At 39.8% G+C, this 23,424-nt stretch overlaps 1 protein-coding gene across 2 annotated transcripts in view; it reads left to right on the top strand.

The window, feature by feature from the left end:
- The window catches only part of nos1apa (nitric oxide synthase 1 (neuronal) adaptor protein a), a 216,299-nt gene that overhangs the window by 50,361 nt on the left and 142,514 nt on the right, over positions 1–23,424 (top strand). For both annotated transcript variants that reach the window (XM_039600969.1, XM_039600970.1), the window contains exon 3: positions 21,346–21,438. In XM_039600969.1, the coding sequence (XP_039456903.1) occupies positions 21,346–21,438 (93 nt within the window). The remainder of the gene's footprint in view (positions 1–21,345; positions 21,439–23,424) is intronic.

Below are 23,424 nucleotides of genomic sequence, written 5' to 3'. Positions count from 1 at the left end.
TTTGATCCCACCGTGTAGCTTTAGCTTCTTGTCAGCAGATGCAGAAGTGAGCATCCCCCTAAATGACAGCTTTCAACTGTTAACAGTATTGTGGAGAAGGTACATGATACACTTTATGTGATCCACTCTGAGTGATTTATTGAACATGAACTCTGCTAATGGTACCATTTGGAGTCCATTCCTGTGAAATTCCAGGCTGACATGCATGCGAAGCGTACAAACAGGAGCGTCTGCCTTTACTGTCAGTGGTATTGTGGGCAGCTTCATTAAACTGCCAATTAAAGCTGTAAGAGCTGATAATCCTTTACTGTGTCTCCTGAAGTGCTTTATCATGACAGTCAGCCAGAAACACCTCAGCCCACTGTAATTTAATTCAGCCAAGACCACCTTGTCAACCAGAGGTTCCTCCCTTTAATTGGTTGCTCTAGTGGTGGGTTTTCTTTTTTTTGCCTCCTGTTTACCAGTGTGCTTCTTTCCATGTGCGTTTCTTGTCGAGGTGTGGTGTAGAGGCTTAGGAAATCAAAGATCAAATGGTTTTTCCTTTGGGTTAGCTTTGGGCATTGTTCTTTTGTGCTCTGAAGTTGTGAAAACAGCGCAGCTCTTGACTGATTCTTGAAGTTTTCCGGTCCAGTGTGCAGTGCAGCACTGTGATATGGAGGAAATGGAGCAACGGGGGATCTGGAGGTTTGACAACTCGGCTCCACGCCTCGTGCATACAGGATTCCATGACTGTCTGAACCAGCAGGCCAAGTCACTGTGGACTCTGCTGTTCTAAAACATGTTTTCCTGAAGTTTAGGACACAGATCATCACTAGAGCTGTGCCTTCTAAGGTACTGCTGTACTTTTTTGGGGGGGTAATTATTTATAGTTGTGAAAGAATTGCTGCAAAATTGAGTAGAGGGATACTTAATTGGGATACCCTTCTATAGCCTTACCCTAGAGCTTTCAGTAGTCTTATTTCTGCACCCCTCACCAAGAGTCATCAATTAACCCAACGTGTAAATCTTTGGATTGTAGGGAAATCGGAGCACCAGAGAAAACCCACCTCCAGGACATTCCCGCTGTGAGACAGCAGTGCTTTTTATTCTGATCTGGCACTTTGAAATATTGATGAAATCTTAAAATCTTGTGCAAAAAGAGTTTTCACAGGACTCTGCAGTTTGTAAAACTGAATACATACATATTTACTGCTTCCATAGGAATTAAGAGGCTAAGTGTCAGCCAGGTGCTGCTAATCACATGCACTTGATTAGCTGATCATCAGGAAGCATGAGCGCCTCACAATGCCGAGCAAGGTCAGACCGAGCAGGCCTCTGAGAAATTACAAAAAAATGTGAAGTTGTTTAAGTTGTTGCAATGACTCAGACCTTAAACTGACTGAAATGCTATGACGGGAACTCAAGAGAGCTGTGTATAAATAAATAGCCACAACTTAAATTTGTTTTCATGATGTATTGGTACCTTTTTGGTCCCTACTTACTTTAAGGACCAGTAGATAATACCTGTAGGAACAGAAACCGACTTTGTGTCTTTGGTAATTGACTCTTTCTTAGTTTTAGTATCTTAAAAAGAATGTTAACAATAATAATAATAGTAATTACAACAACTTTAAGTTAAGGCAAGCAGTAACACAATTTAAAACAAATTAAAATTAATTGCCAATAAAAGAGTCTCTACAATATGTTTGAATTAAAAACTAAAATAAACAAGTGAATGGAAGTCACCGTCTCTGTGAGCCTTATGTCCTCAGGCAAGTCGTCCCAGAGCCACGAGTCCCTGATGGCAAATCCACGGTCACCTTTAGAGTTACAGCTCAACTTTGGAACAGCCAAAAGACCCCGCCTGAGGATGCCAGCAGATTCATGAGTGAACACTTCTGCTATTTAGCTTGGGGGCATACCCAGACGTGCTTTAAAAGTGATCAGTAGAATCTTAAAATCAAGCCTGTGAGGAGAGACCAGGTTTGAGGTGATGTGATACAATCTACTAAAACCAATAAGAAGCCGAGTACGCTGCATTCTGAATTACTGTTTTTGGTTTGTTTGTTTCATGCCAAAGAGGAGGGAGTTGCTGTTGTCGAGGCACGAGAAACTTAGTTTAATGTTGGAGATGGTTTTAATTGGAAAACGTAGGACTGGACAACTTTTGATCTTTGCTTCAAAGCTCAGAACCTGAAGGAAACGGTAATCCAAAATTTCTGGCAGTGCTAAACTACTAACCCCCAAAAAGTTTTAAAGAATTATAAGTACCATCTGTTTCTGCAGGCGTTTCCTAAAGCTGGGCACAGCGAGGTGAAACATTCTCGAGCAGGAGCACAAACTAAAACCTGAGGCAGTCCACTATACAAGACTATACAGCTTAACTGGTCAGTAATGTGTGGACTTTATACTGAAAGATAACCAAACCTCTTTGGACTTCTATGCAAGGATAGAGTGCATTTAATTTGAAATGGATAGAAGAAGTGTTTGGTGCAATTATTCTAGTGGGAAATCAAAACAGTGGTTTGCACATGACCAATCCAACACAAGGAAAGCCTCTTAAAATTATGTTTCAAATAAAGCTACCATCTGCAGTTGAGCTAAATAAAAGCATGAAATGCAGTATTGGGCATCAGTGATGACACTGATTATTCTTAGCCACACCAGCTGTGGCTCAGGCGGTAAAGCGAGTCATCTATCGATCTCCACCTGCTCCTGTCCTCACGTCGAAGTATCAAGACAAACCCTGATGTGTTTGAATGTTAGATAAAAGTGCTTAGGTGTAGAGTAAAAGAAAGAAAGAACTGTGAATGTGTGTGATTGGGTGGATGAGAGGTGCAGTAGAAAGCGCTTTGAATTCTCAAATTACAGAAAGGTGCAAAGTACCAGTCCATTTACCGCATGCTGCACGAGTTCACGTGCCAGCTGTAAACACCAGCCAGTCCTTATTGAAGGACACCCGGTCTGAGCGACCTCGATTAGTTAGCACATCCACACTGCACTCACAGTTGGCCTCACAGTTGTTGCCTTTGCCCAGATTAAAAAGAAAAAAGCAAAACCAGAATTGAATGAGTGAAGAAATGGCATAGGTCTAATTAACAATAAACATTTAAAAGCTTACATAAAGGTTTCCTTTTGCCTTTCTCTCTGCTTACAATCCCGTGCTCTTTAGCTCTTCTTTGTTTTGGTTTTTTCATTCTTCTGATGGTAACCAACATTAAGAAATACTTTTAGATAGGTGAAGGTGAAATACCGGTCAGTAAAAGCCTTCTACCTTACCTTTTATTTAATTTTGCCCATGTAGAACATGATTGTAGAATTGTGCTGTGAACATTAGAAGTTCATCCTTGTGACAGAAACACAGCACATAATTAAAAAGAAAAACAGCTGCAGAAGGCTTTTTACCTGCCTCGTCATTTTTCTGCCTTTGCCATTTCCATCTTCATTTGCTCCTTTTTATACCCTCTGTGCTTTTCTTTTTCTTTTTTTCCTCCGTTCTACATTACTCAGACCACACGCAGTTTAAGCTTTGATTCCACTAGAGTTTAAGTAATAACAGAGCTGGATGTTTGAATTAAAAGGCTTTTATGGTGAAAGAGTCAACCCTCCAAGTTATAGTGCAAATATGAATAAAAAAAAAGAATCTGTGCATGCCTGCAGAATAGAAGCCGCCCTACACTAAAGCTAATGTGGCTTTAAGACACGCATACAGACGCACACACACCCTCCATCGTTTTGGTTTGTGTCACCTTGGAGTTGAGAGAATGACTGGCATCCTTTGACATGCTAATTAGTGTGTCTCTCATCGGACCAGACGCTCAGTGATAGGACATCTTAAAAGGTTGCTGTGAATAAAGAGGCAGTCGGACCTAATTGTAGCCTGTAGTCACACACATTTGGCTTAGTGCTCTGCTGTCGCTCCTGCGATTCAACATGGCTTAATTCAACCTATTATATCTCATTGAAAACAACTGTCTCCTTGATATGTATTAGTTTTGGAAGCTGAAATTACAAACCGCCTCTTCTGAAGAAATAAGGTGAATTGAAAGGTTTCCTTGGCTTTCATAAGGTTTTGAAGCTTTCGTGAGCTCTGCTTCTAAAATATGCCAAAGTCTTGTCATAGAAAGTCACAAAAAGAAAAAAATTGATTTCAGATTTGCTTTTTGCCACAGATAATGAAAGAATTGCTGAAAGAAATCATTTTCCATCCCTCTTGTTATAACATGCTGCGTCAAGTCAAACCGTAGATGGTAAAAACTACAGTAGATTTAAGCTTTTCTTCAGTATGACCAAAAATGAGTGAATGAGCCCAGAAACTCAACAAGAAAGTGTTTACCGAGGTTTAAGTTGGAAAACTGTTTTCTCACTGACTGCTATAGGACCAAAAGTCTAGTTGCAACCACAACTATCACCCTTCAGGGTTTTATGACATTCTGCACTGGGTTCATTTTTGTGACCCGAAGGCTGTGAGTGCACAAAAAAAAAAGGTTTCAAACACTTACTTTCTGGCACTTGAAGCTTCTTACCCTGCTGCACTTACTCTACACATTTTGCTGACACTGATGTACGTACTCAAGTAACACTTCATGGTCCAGTGAAAATCTCTGTTCTATTAGTGTAAAGACTATGTTTGACTAAAAGGTTTGTTGCACTACAGCTTTGACAACTCCCAGTTCACTCCATAGTCACAATATAAAAACATTAATTTTGCATGTGCAGTTATTTTATGCACTAATGCAGTGTTCAAGAGGATTGTACGTTTTGTAGCTAGAATTTACAAAGTCCCTTAAACATGTCAGATACAGGGAATCTTAAAGTTGCTGTTTTGAAAAGAGAACAGCTGTAAGGGCTTTCTGACGGACATAATCTATGTGATTGTGACTCTCCACAACAGGCAGACTGTGGGATTAGAAGCAAGTGTGAAAAATTGACATGTTAAAATTGTTTGGCCTGGCTCTCATTTTTCACCCCCTTTCAAAGGCCTATTTGAAGGTTATGGTTTGTCTTCAGGGCTGAAGGTCACATTAGGTTTAGGTTAGGGTTTGGCACCTAGTTGTGATAGTTTAACGTAGTTTTAGGAATATGCTTATGCACTGGTGATGCATTGACTGTGTAATGCTATGTAAGGATGCCACAAAAGGGCTGTCGAAAGTCCCTTTGTCTGACTAAACAACCATAAACAGCATATCAGGTAACACCGAGGCTGTTAATGTGAATTTTGGTGCACCTTGGGTACTGGTTTAGGCTTTTTTAACAAAAGACATTGTAACTCATCACACAGGAAAAGACAACGTGAAAAATATTGGCAAGCCAATGCACCCATCCAGGATGCACATACAGTATCAAGACAGTGGAACCAGGTCACACAAATGGAAATGGACTGTTAATCATAAAGGGCCAGATTTACTCATACGTTGCACCAGTTGAATCTGGGTTTTGACGTTAAAAAAAAGTGACAATATTGCGTGCAAGCGGTGTCAACTTAGATATTTTATGTGACTGACCCTGTTGAATATGCAGGGAGTTCCTTTCTAAAGGTGCAAAATATAGAGTTAAGAATATAAAGTCAATTACCAACGTTTGCAACTCACAATTTAGTGCTAATTCCGCTGATATTTAACGCCCTATAAAGCATGTCTTATTTTTTGCCCTTGATATTGAAAAGAACAGGAGATTCAAAGCCAGAACTGTTCTGCTGTGAGGTGATGCCGTTAATCACCTGGACAAATGGACTGCTATAAATGGTAGTGTTTCACCCTTGCCCAATGTCTTTCTTGAAAATTGTTCACTCATGGCTTTGCTTTTCTATCAAGGTTCATATCGTGGTGTCTTTTTTAATCTTTCCCCCCCATTTTTTAAACAGCCTGCAGTGCCCTCCTTATAAAAGGCAGTGCATTAAAAATTATGGCTCTCCTAACATAATCAGTGGTTCCACTTTCTTTTTGACGGGTTCATCATCAAATAAAATCTATTATGAATGAAAGCAAGCTGTAATTTCTCTAAGCAACGAGGGCCATTAGCAGTTCGAGTTTTTATACAGCGTGGCGCTGAAAATGAAGGCGGACTGGAAGTGATTTGTCGATCCACCAACAGCTTCTAAATTGAGTTTGTCTCACTATCCTTTTGGGGAAGAGAGGGATTTCTCCTCTGACATGGTTCAATAAGAGCAAAGAAAAGCCTTTGTAACTCTTCTCCCTTCCTCCCTCTGCTCCTGTGACTGTAGGTGGAGGACGACATTATAGGGAAAATGTCAAAGCTGATGATAAAAGACTGATGTGCCGGCTGAAAATACCTAAAATGACATTAGCCTCACTTTCATGTGCCCCTTTGATAGTAAAGTGGCCCCCTGGAATCCATCATCGCATTTATCTGGAAGGTGTTACATCTTCAATTCCTCTCCCCACAAACAAAGGCTGTATTGATCAGTTTCACAGTAAATCCACTGACTGAACAGTTCTGCAGCGCTCTGTAACATTGAAGAGAAGCCAGCTGAAGCGGTTTCTAAGGAAAGGCTCTGATATATCATCTTACACTTGAAGCAGCAAGTCAGAACGATCTGGCTGATAGGAATCTCTTTCTCTGTTATTAGAAAAATATCTCTCACGCTTTAGATGTTAGGAACTATGGTCTTTGAAGCTTATCTCACTGTGTGCATAAATCTATGCAAGACGTACGTGACCTCAGAGGGAACAGCTGGAAAGAGAGAAAAGACATCGTCCAGGCAGGAGGCAGCAAGGATCCAAGGTTGGGAGACAGTGACAAAGTGTGAGAGGAGAAAGTCTTTAGCTATGCATTAAAGCTGTGACAGTCGACAGAAAAATAGATTTCCCTTGTTTCCTATAGGACACAACGGGAACCTGTGCAAACAGTCTTTGAAAGCCTAATTTATCTTATCTAAAGTTACTTTTAGAAGTTACATTGCGGATGGTTTGGAGACCAGATTTCGAAATGTCTTTGTAAATGGATGCGGTCACAAATGTTGCTTTTAATGTGGTAATGATGAATGAGGGACACGGCTAGCTGCCTCTGTTTGGCATTGATTCAGTGAACAGGTGTTCATGCAGAGTACAGTGACTAACGCTGTCTCCTCAGAGGAGCCTGCAGCCACAGGTCCCTGTAGTCTGATGAGATACTTAATCAACTTGTTGCGTCACATCCTCAGAGGCACAAACGCAGCCATTTGTTCTTTTGATGTTTCTTGTTCTCTACTATGCTATGCATGGTGGCCAAAGTATACTGATAATGGAACAGACTGGATGCACAAATAATGCAGTTTTCTTTTATATTAAAACCAAAGGGAACAATCATTTACTATTCCTCTTCTATTTGTATTCTTTCCATCTGAATTTAGAAGCTGGCTACTGGGATTTACTCCCATTCAACCTAAGGAACATCAATGAGGCTTCAGTTAGGGCTGGGTGATATGGATCAAAAATTATATGTCATTGTTTTTTAACTGATTATCATACATGGAGATATTTTTTCACCTGCCATCAACAGGCTTTCCTAACAAGGAACCATAGTTCAAATGTAGACATGATTGTAGTTCATAGTTCAAACATGGTGTAATGTGTTGGTTGGGATGTAAATGCTAATCAAGTTCTTCCCCAGTTAATCAGCAAAGCAATTTCTCTATGGAGCTAACTTTGTGCATACGTGCATTATCACATGACTGGTTAGTGATTTTAATTCACTGATCTCCAAAGGTTGATTCTGTTCATCTGGACGTAGCGTCCGTAGCGCAACACTCTGTGAATAGTACTCATAGCCATTGATCAGTGGTTGTTGATCAATGGTCATGAGAATTTGCATTATCATGATGAGGGAACTGACCTCCCAGACCATTGTTCCTCGAGTGGGCTTGTTTCAGTCATTATGCAACTGTACTGTTTATAAGGTTGGGGAAACCTGCAGTCAGCTGAGACTGAAGAAGTCACTCGGATGAGTGACGAAACGTTTCTCCCACAAAACGTTACATCCAGATGAACAGAATCAACTTTTGGAGATTTACTTGAGAATGCATCAAGACGTTAATTCACTGATATCACAAAGCGTTCGTTACAGATTAACTTTACTTGGGTGGTCCACCAAGTGTAGCAACAGCCTCCCAAGTTTACTTTGTGAGTTATCTAAGTATACTTTTATTTTTAAGTTTTGTTTTCTTATCTCTCAAAGGGAGTGATGCAGTCCACAATTAATCCCAGTGAAAGAATCCTTGAAAATTCCAGCCCTGCTATCCAGCTATCCCCAGTTAGGGAAACTTCCAGACAAAACATAGATTTTCTAGTCTTCTTTTACATAAATGTAACTCCACTGGAAAACTAAAAGTGTGTACTGTGCAAAAACATTCAGTTGTTGTGAGGTTCACATGAAGTTCTTTGAAGGCAGGAAGTTCGTTGTAGACCTCACAAAGACGCAGTCGAAAGCTTCAGTCCTGTTCTGAAAGGGGCATTTCAATGATGTGGTTTTTAAATTGGCTTTCCAAAGTTTAACAGCATATCGCTCGTCCTTTTATATGCTAAATGCGCTGGCCAATTTGTACTCGTGTGGGCGTGTGTGATTATGTGCCAACATATAATCAATTGCAAATTTTGGCTTTGATTCAAAGACACTACCGCGTCGCTCAGATTGATGAGACGTGATGGACCCTGCACGGCATCTTAAACACAGATGCTTTTGGAAAATGAAATGCCTTTTCATAAACAACATTGCTTGAGATTGAATCAGCCACCCGTCTGTGGAGAAAAGGGGAAGTCGGGAGGCATGGGGGGTGGGGGGCAGAAAAAGATAACAGAGGGTGGAGGGTGTGTGAGGAGCCAAGGAGTAAAAGAGAGAAAATATATGATCATGGGGCACACAAGGGGTTACTTGCTCTATCAAAGTGGCCGTGGGAATGAGAGTGAAAAGATTAAGATAGGTGGTTAAAAGAAAACAGAATCGAACTAGGCTATTATGCTGTGAATAAGGGAGAGAGGAAAGGGAGGTTTCTGAGGTTGACAAGAAAGTGAAAAGCATTTGGTGCAGTTAGAAACTGAGAAAGACACATCCCCCGGGAGTTGACATGGGAACTGTGGTCTAATCAGAAGATGCAGCAGCTCTTCACAGATGAGTGGATGCACAACCCTGTCTGTTGCTTCGCTGGCAGGAAAACCTCGTAATTGAATCTGATTTTTTTCCCCCTCCCGTGTTCTCCAGTGGAACTTTGCAGTCACTCACATCTTTGGTTTCGTAGCTCTGGCTTTTGCTGGAATGCTTTACTGAACATTTCTGTGAACCAGAAAATGAGTAGTGCTCTGTGTTTTTACCTCACGAAGATCTGGCCAATGTGATTTGTAGGCCTTGTTGTTCCTTTTTCTTAAACATTGTTCACGTGTGAAATGAATAGTCTGCTTTGCCGTCTTTGATGCCTGTTCGTCTTGACTCTTTTGTTAAAGTTGCATCAGTGTCATACTGGCTACTGTACCTAGACAGGTGATACTTACCTTAACTATCAGTATTTATTTTCTAACAAAGCCTAATATGGACAAAACTGCTGGTGACAAGCGATTATCTGTGATGATTATTAGGAGTGGGGAAAAACATCGATATTGCACAGTATTGACATATTTTACATATCAATACAGGGACGCCAAATATCAAGATTTTATTAGATAAATGAAAATACTCTGGGAATGCTATGAACGAGAGGGCTCGTCTCATGCACCACCATTCTGAGATAACATTAGCCAAGAAAACTTACATTAAATTGGCTCAACCGCAGAAAGCATCAGACTTTAGTCACTCTCAGAGAGATTGTTAAAGTTTTGGATGTAGTTGCTGATAGATTGCCAAAGTGTTGCCATCAGTTTGACAGAGTCTTTGTCAGTGCACACAACTCAGGGGACACGACTCAACTGGCTGTCAGCTGGTTGTATTCTAGTGATGTTCCTGTAGAACTGGAAAGTTGCTGAATGCAAATCTAACAGTTAAATGTGATTTTCTGTCTTTATTTTATACCAAGATATGGAAAAAGTTGTCCTAATATGAAGCAGAATCAATACTATTAATACTGGCGTTGATAAAATTCTTTCAAAAACAAACAAAACAAACCGCTTATCCACATCAGTGTTGTGCAGGGGCTCTAACCTATCCCAGGTGCCTTAGGGAAAGAGGTGGGGTGCACCCTGGACAGGTTGCCACTGTCTGGGTGTGGGAGCGCATACAGATCAGTGAAGGTGTGCAAAAATCTGGAAATGAGTTGAAAACGTCATGAAATTTGGGAATGTAAAAATGTTTTCTGTCTGGACTCAAATCTGTAAATGTGTACGTTTGTTTGTTGCTGTTGTTTCTTACTTGGCTAATTTTATTTTCTTTGGGGTTTTTCTTATGTGCGATATATTCAGAGAACTTGGTGGAAACATAGAGTATAAAATAATAAGATGGTGGACAAGAACAAGAACCAGAATGTGGCGTGTATTAGGTTGTAGTGCAGTAGGGGGTAAAACTGAGCTAAAGAAGATATTGCTTCTCACTGCGGGAGTGCTCCAGTTTCTTCCTGTGGAGACGAATAGAGAGAGTATGGCCCCTTTTACATTGTAACTGCAGACGCTCCACTCATCCTCTAACAGCTCCGATTGTTGGTTTTCTCTTTTCTTCATCTGCTAGTCCTTTGGGCTTTCCCTCGGGGAAAGTCTTAGAGGTCTTTTCTTCCTCTGTTTCTGCAATTTCAGACCCTTGTTGGTCGGTGGTTCTTAGTTAAGGGTGTAATAGTATGCAAAAGGAAAGGTTCAGTATGATCTTCACTTTTTAAACTTTTGCATATAGTGGAGACGAAGGTAGTTACTCAATTCGGAAGTGACCATAATATGTTATATACTGAAATGCTGCCAGTGCCAAAATTAAAAGCACACAGTCACTTGACCTGACCTGTGTGTTCTCAAAGGGTGTAGGGCGTCTTCCTCCCATCACCTACAACTGCTCACGCCTGTTCCTTCCTGATCCTGGTTCTGCTGGAAGTTTCTCAGAGATTTTTCTTAACACTGTCATCAAGTGTTTGCTCATAGGGGTTTTCACTCCATTATTGTAGGGCTTTTACCCTACAGTGAAAAAGTGCCTTGAGGGGACTGTTGTCATTTTGTACTATATAAAAAATTGAATTGAATCTTTGTGATAGGTTATTCACTGAAAACCAGCAGTGTTTCAGCAATTTTAGCTTTAAAATTGCACAAAATGTTGTGCTCCCTACGTTTTTGTCAGAATTGAGGACGCTGTCATCTTTTTCAAATAAACTTTATTGAATTGCACAGCCCTTTTCTCAGATGTGTCTACCGTCTGTCCAATGCCCAATGACTAATATCCAGTCTTGACTGCCACTGCAATCTGCCCTTGTTATTTATTTCCCCTAGCTCCCACTCAACATGTCAGCATGCCTCAACAATAACAGAAAAGGTTTCTTTCTTCAGTGCTTTCATGTCTGACTGTTGTGTGAGCTTTTTGATTTGTCAGCCTTATGTCAAAGGTGTTGTTCCGTTATCAGAACTGCTCAGGAACCTCCCGTTCTCATAAAACATTTTTTTTGTATTTAGTCGCGAATTCACTTAATGAAAGAGATACATTTTTAGTTACTAGAGAGAACAGAAATAATAAAAAAATGCTTAGATAAGTTAACACAGACATTATCTTGACTGTGTGCAGACTAGTCTTAACTGGCGTTAAATCAGACCTAATTTAAGTGGACAGGTCTGCATTTAACCTGTGGCTGGCAGTAAGCACATTTCTACAGGAGAAAGATCACCAGTTTGAGACCTGGAGGAGAAACAAACCCAGCCACAGGGGAAGGGTCATAAGCTAGTGTACTGCCAGTGCTGGCCCCAAACCCAGATAAATGGCACGGTTGGATCAGGAAGAGCATCCAACATAAAATCAGTGCCAAACCAGACATGCTAATCTGTCCATACAGTGACTTAGTGTGGCAATAGTTGGCAACCAGTCGTGTTGTGTCCCCTATTGCAACAGGACACAATGCAAACGAGTTGTTCTCATCGGTGTGGTATAAATCAGATTGACTGGACCGTGTTGGCTATCTGTTGTGGATCCAGTTTTCTGGGGGACACGAACTCTAAAACCAATCTTGTACATTTGGCTGTATAACTGATTAAGCATGAAATTTTAAGTGCTCATAGAACAGATATATAGAGATAAATATAGATTTTAGTATAAGCAATAAGTTAAAATGCTGTGCAAAGGTTAAAAGATGCTTTTTACTTCACTAAGCACCTAATGACAACAACACAGTTTGCATATTTAAGAAACCTTGGCTTTCAGTTTGTGTAATTAGGAGCTTAATGATCTGAGCTGTTAATTAAACTTAATAAGTCACTCTATTATTGCTTTCCCCTCACTCTGCTCTTCTTAGGTCTTTGTCTCCTTTTGTCCTCCCTTTTTATTTTTCCTCTCTCTGGTTCATTCTTTACAGCCCTCTTTAGCCCTTTTTCCTTTCTCTAGAGTAGCCATGTCATTGAGATGGATGTGTACTCATGATTGGCCAGGGAGAAACCTCAGAGCTTGAATGGCATTGGCTTAGAACAAATTGTGTGTGTGTGTGTGCGTGTGTGTGTGTTTGTGTGTGCGCTCATGTGCAGATGGAGGCTTGCCTTGTTAACCTATCAGTGCTGGTCAGCATCTGTGTTATTCTGTTGTTTAATAGAAGATGGACAAGACGTTGGACAACAGCAGCACTGTAGTGATCTCAGTGTTTTTTAACAGCAGACTGGGACCCTTTATCTGAATAAATGGCCGCTTTTCTAGCCTGCTGAGATCATTGAACACTCTTGGTAACTGCTGTTACTTGACCTCAGTTGTGAACTGTGTGTTGGCCTATTGGCGTGCATCTGATTGGTTATTTTAATCTTTTGTTTCAGTTCATAATAAGTAACACATTTGAAATAGTTGCTAGCAGAACTGGCATTGATATTAGGCTTTATGAGTAGCGGAATTACCCCAACATGTTTAAAATGAAAAAGACCATAGTTGTGCCTCAATAAGCTGTTAATCATCATTAGCAGTGAAGGAGCCCTGCGTGTAAGAGTCACAAACAGGACAGAAAGATCTAAGGTGGATGATGAGAGTTTCATTTTCCCAATTATTGTGTCTTGAAACTGAATCCGAGCACGTTTGCATGGAAATGTGTGTTTCTTGCTTATATTAGCAAACTAGCTTGTTTAGCATGGTGGAGTTCTTAACTCAGTGTTTTTGGAATACTGTCCTAGGCTTGTAAATTCTGTCATACTGTACAGACACTTGATAAATCAAGTGAGAAGCCACATCATTAAAGCTCTTGCCTAATATTGTTTAGGTTCCCTTCATTCTGTCATAGCTGCTTTGAACTTATCCACCGTCATTAAGGGGTGCCATTTCCCAACAAAGGTGGGCAGGATCTGCCAAAGTAGCATCCGCACTGTGTTTGTGTCCTGCTTGAACTTTTCAGTCTCATGCTTTGTTTGACTTTCTGGTTATATTTAGACACTGTAAACTACTTGATTAGAATAATGAAAATCTTGTAGTTGGGACCAAAAATTGGGTCAAAATGTCTGTTTACCAGACTAAGCCTGTACATTAAACAAAAAGTCTCTAATCCTTTGAGTTTAGTATAATAGGGTACCTTTACAAGCATATGCAATGAATGAGGATTGATGGGCTTGTCTAAGAGTTGGCTAAACCTTATGCATCTGAGTGTTTACAGCAGGAGCTCCAGTTCAAACTCCTGTGCACAAAGGGTTAACTCTTTCTACAGTGCTATAGTGTTTGGATGTTTGTCATCAGCAGATGCGAAGGTGTTCTGGATTTTGCACAACATTGTTACGCCTAACAAAAGCAGTGACGAAGACGCAGATGAGCTGTTTCGCTGACTCTAACATAACTACTGACATGAAGAGGACGAGATGTTTTACATTATATGACGATTAATTTTACATGTAATTGTGTCATTAGCTTGCTTTTCTGTTGATCACTATCATTCCCTGCCTTAAATTTCACTGTGAAAAAAGCATCCGCAGGCAGCAGACGTGCATGTTTGTGTCTTTGATGCCAAAATGATGGATTATACTGGGAACAGAAGGAACCTTTCAGGAATTAACAACCTGCTTATCTGCAAATGGTGGCTGGAAATGTTGGACTTGTTTGCATGATAGATGAGCCTGTTCATGGACCCAAATATTCATTTCATTTCAGTAGGTTTAGATGTGAACTAATATATGTCACTACTCAGCATGGCAAGGCTGTTTATGTTGGAAAAAAGTAATTCTGGTGTTTATTACCATTTGTAATAACAATAGTGGTTCTTGCTTTCACTTAATAGCTTCAATGCTGGTAATTTGGTCTTCCTCACTCAGTACAGTCAACATTACAATGGATAGTCTATCTCATGAGACATATGGACTCAACAAAGAGTTCGTCACGTGACCAAAAGATGATAAGTTACATGATGTGAGAGGGAAAAGAAACATTGCATGATGGGAGCATCTTCAAAATCCTAATACAACAGAAAGTTTCTGATGTTGGTAACCCAGCTTAGTTTGAAGCTTAGAGGATTTGTTTAAAATCATAACATTTAAACAGGAAATACAGAACAGATTCTTATCTCAGGATGTCAAATGCTGCTGTCCTGTCAGATACTTCTGTGTTCTTTGCTGTGCCTGTAATAATAACAGTAATGCTGGATGCCACCAGCTAACTAAAGCACTAGAAAGTCCACAGGAGTCTTGAAGGGTAGCGGATTAACCCACAAAGCTTAGAACTACAAAGAAAGAACTACATTCATGGCATATTTGGAAAGTATGTGTTTTGTTTGACTTTGCTTTTCACTTGTTGATGAGGTTCAGTAAAAATCGAGATCTGAATAAAACTACAGGAAGCTGACATCTAAAAAAAATTCTATTTTATCCATTTAACACTGAATAACAGAATGCTAAACTGTTAGCTTGGTGTACTATTAAACCAAGAAGCTCATGGTTTTCTAATAGGTTTTTCTTCATGTGTTCTTATGCAAATAGTCATTTTGGCTGCAGTCTAAGTGACAACAGTAATATCATTTTAGGTGTGAATTCAAGAGGGTTATCCAGCAGACGCATTTCAGACAATCCTCAACAACCTGAGCCGCACTACAAACCGTCATCTGTGCTCATTCTAACCTTGTCTTGTATAGCTGTGCTGTTGGGATTGTAAAATGAATGCCTGTGCAATTTCTCAAATACAGCAGTTTCTGTGCTGCAAGTTTTTTAATTGCTTGCATTCATTTTCTCATATTATACAGATAGATGCAGCAGCGATATGATTTATAGTATTGCTACTGCCTCTTGAAATGGAAGCTGTAAGCACTAGGGAGTGTGTGTGGTAGGTAATGTGGATTTAGCGTCAGGGCCATAACAGACAGGAATAGACAGGCTTATTAGCGAGAAGTGTTCCTGTCATAGTTTACTGCATGCACTTAGCCAGTCAAACCCTGCATGAAAAATCTGTTAAATTGCTGCTGTAATCATCTCTGTGGAGGTCAATCATGCCATCGATCAGCCGCTCCAACATTTAAATCTCGCATCTACAGCACAGTCAACATTACAATGGATGACAACATCCCCATAAAACACCAATAACACTGACACGTAAACATTTATAGACTTTGGAACTTGACCATATTGCATAGTTGAAGTGTTTTCCCACATTATATGTAGGGAATATTGTGGGGGTTTTCGATTTTTTTGAAGGTATCAACAGATTGTTGAATGCAGAGCTTAGCGTCAAAGTATTCTTTATATTTAGGGTTGTTAACCAAATGCATTAAGCATAAAAGGGCAGCGAAAAAAGGCACGGTTTGACATCGTCCCGAGTACAGAGTCTTTTTTACCCATGTGAAATTACCCCAATTAATAAGATCACTGAATTCACAGCAAGCATCAAATGTGCTACCTCCGGTTCTTCTAGCTCAGTGGTTCCCAACCTTTTTTGCTCCACAGACCGGTTTATGTCGGACAATATTTTCACGGACCAACCCTAATTTCCCTCAGGATTAATAAAGTATATTGATTGATTGATTGATTGATTGATTAAGGTGTCGCGGATAAATACAACAAAGTACAACGAGAAAAGACCCAGGGAAACAGAGTTAACAATAAAAACGTTTAAAAAAAACCCGATAAAAACCCTGAAAACCATAAATTTCACACCCGAGCCTCAACTCTTGCGGCCCGGTACCAAAAGACTCACAGACCGGTACCGGTCTGTGGCCCGGGGGGTGGGGACCGCCGCTCTAGCTCAAACAGTATTTCCTGAAATGGGAACACAACTGAAGTTGACAAGTGTCTCTTCAATTGTGCTGGATACCAGAAAAGCCAAGTTTGTACAGTGCAGAAGCCCGAGTCCTCTGACATTTTCTGCATTTCATTCTTGAAAATAGCTCAGGCCTGTATTGCGCTTGGCTTTATACAAGCGCAAGATCTTTTTTTATCACCTTTTTAATTAAAGTAGGACTGTTATTCCAATTGTAACAGTAATTTAGATTTGCTTGGAAGACTCTACTCTTGGACCTGCTCACCTGTTCATATGCATACAGTGTTAACTTAATCCTTTAACACCAGGTGTTTTATATTTGATGAAAGTCATATATCCAAGTTGATATTTCATTTCTTAAAATGGTTTAATAAACACTCCAGTTTCAAAAAGTTTGAATTTTTTTTTGTCAAAAATGTCATGCCTGTTGGTTCAGACTTTACAGGGTTAAAATGGGGAAAGTAAGGATGAGACCCTCTCGCAGAACAGACCATGTATTAGTGACAAAAGACATGACACTGCATCTAAGGAATAGCTGGGTTGTAGGTGGGTTGCAAAGCAGATTGCATTGTCTGCAACAACTGTATACAGACTGAAGCAGCTTAAACATCACACATCTATGTTGCTAATAGGATCAGTAAAAGGGAATTAGCTCAATTTTGTATTGTCAAGGGATTATTCATATTGGACTACACCAATTAAAAATGGTTTCTTGTAAAGTCAGTGGGAGCTTGGTTGTTTGTGTCTCTGTGTCAACAAAAAGCATTTCCTTAAATTCGAACCCAAGGACAAACGAGTGTAACTAATGCACTAGATGTCTAAAAGTGAATTTAAAATTGATACAGCAGCATCTACAGACATCTGGAGAGATTCAGAACCCTTACAGTAACCCTCTTGTCTGAACAGTTGGGTCCTCCTCTGCAGTATATAGACTATAATTGCTTACAAAAATCAAGCACTGTGAAAAACATTATCATTTCAGCTGTATTGTTTTTTCCCCTTGCCTAATATGTCCTCGTTTTAATGAGCCTTGTACACTTAATTGTAGAAAATTGCCTCTCAAAACATTAGCAATTAGGCGACGCTGGGACCTAAAAGTGTATTTGGTATTTTTTCCGTAATAAATTACTTAAAACTTATGAGATTTGTTGCACAGTAATTTTCTGCTGACTCACTAATTGACAATCAACAACTCACTAGTTTGAGCACATTTACACATAATTGGTCGCAAACTGTAGAAAGATGGGAAATGTGAACTCTTGGCAAACAGGTCTGGCACTTTTTGTCTGTCCTTTAGCAAACACATGCACTGACAGCCAGTAAGGAGCTGATTGGGTTTCTTCAAAGCTTTCTTAAAGCTTCTTGCTTTTCAGACCGGTGCTGACAGGGCACTCTTTCTGCATTCTATCAGCTCCTTCATTATACAGACGTAAAAAATTCATAACACAGGAAGTCACCTTGTCAGCATGTGGCCAGAGATTTTAATGTCATCATTTTTATTTCACTTTGTGATCTTATACGAGCCAAAGTTGTGACAAATCATTGACAAAAACCTCAGTAACATATCTACATGTATATATATATATATCTATATATATATAGATATATATATATATATGTATATGTGTACATTACTGTTCAAAAGTTTTAGAAGACCCCAATTTTTCCCTTTTTTATTGGGAATTATCCAGTTTAATGTCTCATTGCACTCTGAAATGAAAGCATAATACAAATAAGCAATTGGAGTTAAAAAAGAAATCATGGAATGAATTTATAGACCAAAATGTCTTCTAAACTTTTGACTCATCAAAGTAGCACCTTTGGCAGATATAACAGCTGAACACATTCACGGCATCCTTTCTACAATAGAAATCAAATATTCTTCATAAAGTTCTTCCCATATCTGTTGCAGAAGTTCCCATAAATGTGACACTTGTAGGTCGCTTTACTTTCACTCTTCAGTCCAGTTCATCCCAAACCAGCTCGATGGGGTTTGAGGCTGGAGACTGTGCTGGAAACTCTGTGTTTTCATGCTTGCCATCTTGTTCTTTTTTCCTGAGGTAGTTCTGGCATAGCTTGGACTTATGTTTTGGGTCATTATTTTGCTGTAGGATGAACCCCTGACCAACTAGGTGCATACCGGAGGGTATTGCATGGCGCTGCAGAATGCTGTGGTAGCCATTTTGGTTTAGGGTGCCTCTCACTCTGTACAAGTCACCGATCCTGGATCCAGCAAAACAGCCCCAGACCATCACACTTCCTCCTCCATGTTTGACAGTTGAGGCCACACAATGTGGAACCATCCATTCACCTACTTGACAGCATACAAAGATCCTGAACTGAATTTTGATAAATCAGTCCATAATACCAGTGGCAGTGGTTCATGGACCAGCCAAGCCTCTTTGTCATATTCTGATGCCTGGCTTTCTTGCTGCAACTATTCCTGTCAAACGTGCAGCTCGAAGTTTTCTCTTCAGAGTTGAAGCTGAGACTTGCTCACTATGACTAATATTAAGCTGTGTTTGAAGCTGTTGTCCTGTGAGCTGCCTATCATGCAAGTGACTCTCAGAAACTTGTCCTCTGTTTTATTTGTGGCTTTGGGTCTGTCAGACCTCTTCCTGTCAGAGTTTTCCCTAGTTTCTGAGTGCCTTTTGATGGTGAAGGAAACTGTACTCACCCTGACTTTCTTTACAACACTGGTTTTATGCTGACAGAGGGGGTTGTAAGTAATCCAGAAATGATGGAACACCTGTAGGAATTATTAGCAGCAGCTTTCAAGGCTTGATCAACCTCCTTTAAATTGTGAACCCATTTTCTGTTCCCTGAAAAAGGCCTTTTTATATAATTCTGAAATGTACATTATTTTTTAGTTTTGGGTAACCATACATTTTTTTAACCTCTGGCAGTTAACTACTTACCTGTACCATTGTACCACTGTACCATTTAAAGCTATTTCAAGACCTGAATGACTTGAATTGCAATAAATAACTGTGGCATGTAATAACCATTTAACATTATATCATTATTTTTCTTATACCGGGCCTTGGTGCAACACATAAAAGCAAACAAATAATTTAAAAAAACAAACAAACCTCATGCTCTTCTGATTGGCTGTCCCTCATAGACAGCATCTGGGTGGACCATCTGTCTGGAGCCAGAGCTGTCCCTGAGATGACTGAATTTATGATATAGATATAAAAAGGGTTTTGAGCAGTCTGAAGCCTGAGTATTTGGTCAGGGATTACTTGCACATACACTGACGTCACTTGAATATTTCCAAAAATGCAGCTTCTGTGGGGTGTTCCCGGTCTGCAGTAGTCAGCATCTATCAAAAGTTGTCCAAGGAAGGAGCAGTGGTGAACCAGCTACTGGCTCATGGGTGACCAAGGCTCATTGATTCAGAACTCATCAATGAGTTGTGCTTTATTTAGACCAGAGTGCTCACTTTGCTGTTTTTATATGCACCCCATTGTTCTGATGACTCTCTTTAAATCAGTGAGTGGGTCTTCCATAAGCATCTCACAGCATGGTAGGATTGTACCTAATCTAACCTGAGCTAGTAACTCTGTCGTTTCTCTGACGATGGCTGATGGACAGAAGTAGACATACAGGTGTGTCTCCTGTCATCCCTCAGGTGGTGCTGTATAACTCAGGGATTCAGGCATGACTCAGCTGCATGTCAGTTTGCAAGATCCCTATATTACCATAAAAGTCACTTAATCCAGGATTTTTTTTTTAGCCCTGCTCTGTATTTGATAGGCAAACAGTGTGGCTCCATACACTATTGACTGTGGGTGCCTCCTGCAGGGTTGTTTTTTGACACCGCTCACAGCTCCATTAAAGGCAGCGGAGAGCATGGAAGCTGTCTCAGCTTGATTTATGGGGTATAAATTGACTTTAGCTTAGCAGGAGTCTGCCCATCATCTTATATTCACTCAGCTGGGATTGCCCTTTTTCTGCAACAAATCTTGGTCATTGTCAGGTGTCTTTGCTCAAATAATTTCATGTTCATTCAAGCTTTCTTTTTTAATGCTTTCTAGTACTTCTAACGTAGAAACCAGAATGTTTTTTAAATTAACCACAGACGTTTGTTATTTTAGGGCTGATCAAGTTTGCAAAAGCTGGCACATGATGCTTATTCACATTTGTCAAGTGAGTTTATGAAGACACAATGAAGCTGGTTTTATTCATAGTGTGACTGCCTGCTTGGTTTGTGGCAAGTGCAATATGAGTGGATGCAAATATGCTCTGGGTGTTATGAACAAAGAACGAGCTGCTTTAGCAGAAGTCTCCATGACATGGTGAAAAATGTGTACCATCATTTTATACTGTGACGATTATATGGCTTATGATAAATTAACATATATGGTTGGGGTACACACACATCTCTACTTGGAGGTGACATCACCACGGTGCTCATATCTATCTATCTATCTATCTACCTACCTACCTACACACACACACACACACACACACACACACACACACACACACACACACACACACACACACAGAGCCTCAACTTTTAGATCAAACCAGGAAATTGTCCCTGCTGCTGCCATTAACTAGCAAGATGTTAATTTAATTTTTTTAACAGTACTTTGCTTTGATACATATGTAAGACTGTTGAGCAAGCCTTGACAACAGACGCTTTTAGGGTTTTTATGTGCAGAGGTTTGGGCTGAGTGAAAGTATCTTCACCTCTGTACCTTCAGCTACGTGTTACACCAGTGTTATAACTCTAATATAGTTCTGAAATCACAGCAGCTTTAACTCTTGATTAATCACAAATCGTGACACCTCTTTGTTCAGGGCTGTCAGAAATGCGCCAATCTTGTTATATGATATTTTTTCCATGTTTCGTATTATTTTTGTTTTCACTGCCCCAGGACATGATTCAACACACACACACACACACACACACACACACACACACACACACACACACACACACACACCACTCCCTTTTTACCTGACAAAACATTTTGTTAGAGGACGTAATAATGCCACGGTCTACCTTTAATTTCCCAAAAAATTAATATCGCTTTGCCTGTCTTCTCTCTGCAGTATGAGTTCAAGGTGAAAAACATCAAGAAGAAAAAAGTCCACATCGTGGTGTCTGTAGATGGCGTGAAAGTCACCTTGAGGAAAAAGAAGAAAGTGAGTGAACTTTTTCTTTGAATACTTTTTTTACAAATTGCAAAGTAAAAGCATCTTTTGTACTACTTTGTACTGTTTTGTACTGAATTGTTGTCACCCGCATCGAAGACCTTTGAATGGATCAGTAAAACATCATATAAAAATGTCTTGGTGTAAAAAGATTTATGTTTTTTTTTGGTTCATATGTGTGCTTTATGGGCGCGCGTTGACCACCTCTGTCATCGGCCACGTTTATCCTTGATAGTGCTGCAGATGACAGCCAGCTCTATTAGCTCTATTAGCTCTATTAGCTCTATTAGCCCACAACATTCACTGATGCTTACAGAGTGGTTAAAAGTGGGTGTTGACCTCTGGCAGTTTAGGGCTACTTTTTTTCCAAGTGAGATGCCACCATTGGGCAAAAGAAATGTACTGTTGGAAATGGAAAGCTGTGTGGATAATCTGCTAACAGTTCCCCACTTTACAAACACAAGTGCAGCCGTTGCCTTGCAATGAGTTTACCAAGGGCAGCACAAAACATGCAGCGCTGCAGCAAGAGCGAGTATTCTCCTAACTTCACAGGCATATAGGTTTCTTGTAATTTGAACACAAGAAAACGCTCTGAAATTAAACTAAACATGAGAAAGGAAAAAATCAACAAATTAAATTTCTAACCGCTGACAGCTGTGGTGTTAAAGAAAATGTGTTGTGTTGTGGGGGGCTTTTAAGCTACTTTTCCTGCATTTCATATAATACTGCAGGTATTTACTGTACTAAAGGCATAAAAAATACTATTTTCTTTTCACCCCTGTATTTTCACTTTGCTTACTTAGTAAATTCCCAGCAATTGTGTTTTAACACATAAAGAGGCTTTTTGTTGGCACAAAATCAGTATGTCTGGTCCCTAATGTGTATCTGTCAACACTCTCGGCACACTGACTCATGGCTCTGTCTTTGTGGCTGCTGAGATATCATCTGTAGTTATAAGAAACATGTGACAGAACTCTAACAATGTTGGGTTAGTCACTTTCTAAAAAGCTGTTTAATTTCCTGTGTCTTTGTGTGTAGCAGAAGGTGACGACCAGTCCTCTTAGAGAGCATGTAGAAGTGAGAATGGAAGGACTACTAAAGAGAATAAAGTGCTTGATGGGGATCAGAACCATTAGCAGAGTAGAAATTATGAGTTAAAAGATGAGGAAAGAGCAAGAAGAAAGCTTGAAAAAGTTGAAGTGAGACTGGAGAGGAATCTGTGTTTCCAAGTGAGCTGAGGATGACGGGACAGGCTCTGCGGTCGACTAAGCTAATGGAGGGAATAAAGACGATGATGATCGATGAGCTTAATCTAGTCTTGCCCGCTTTAAATGGTGTAGATTATAAGGCTGTCACCAGATATCTGATTTCAGAAATGTAGTACTTGGTGCCAGGACCAGGAGAATTCCAAGATGCTTGATACTCGGTTCAATACCAACAGAAAAAGATTATCCTATGTACTTAAAGATAAACTCTATTATTTCAGGACATCACAAGAAGGATGATACTTTGTACTGAAAAACACGATAGCATTGTTCTCATATTGCCTTTTGCAAATCAGTTTCACCCCTTGGTCATCTGACTTGAATGGAAAGTACTACTACACCCACTTCTGGAGGGGTGATATCCTGCCCCCATCAGCTCTGGAAGAATATAGGTTGCTAGCCACAGTACCTGCTGTAATTTCAAGGGAAAATTACTGTCATGTTTACAAAGTTTTGGTATTAAAAAGCATCTGAAGTACATTTTACCTTTTTACAGTATGTGTATCTAAAATTTTGAATCCTATTGAATTACCTGAACTCATGAATGTAACTCATACTTCACGATTAGATCTTCATCCAAGTCACAATTATAGATAAATATATAGATGATATATATAGATGATACTTTATTGGAAACAAAAAAAATATATAAAGTAAATCTGGAAATGCCAATAACTGCCATTTCTCTAATGGGCACCGCTGTAATATCCCA

Source organism: Oreochromis aureus, linkage group 17, assembly GCF_013358895.1.
Source record: "Oreochromis aureus strain Israel breed Guangdong linkage group 17, ZZ_aureus, whole genome shotgun sequence".
NCBI classification, from domain to species: Eukaryota; Metazoa; Chordata; class Actinopteri; order Cichliformes; family Cichlidae; genus Oreochromis; species Oreochromis aureus.
This window is presented reverse-complemented; position numbering and strand designations above follow the sequence as displayed.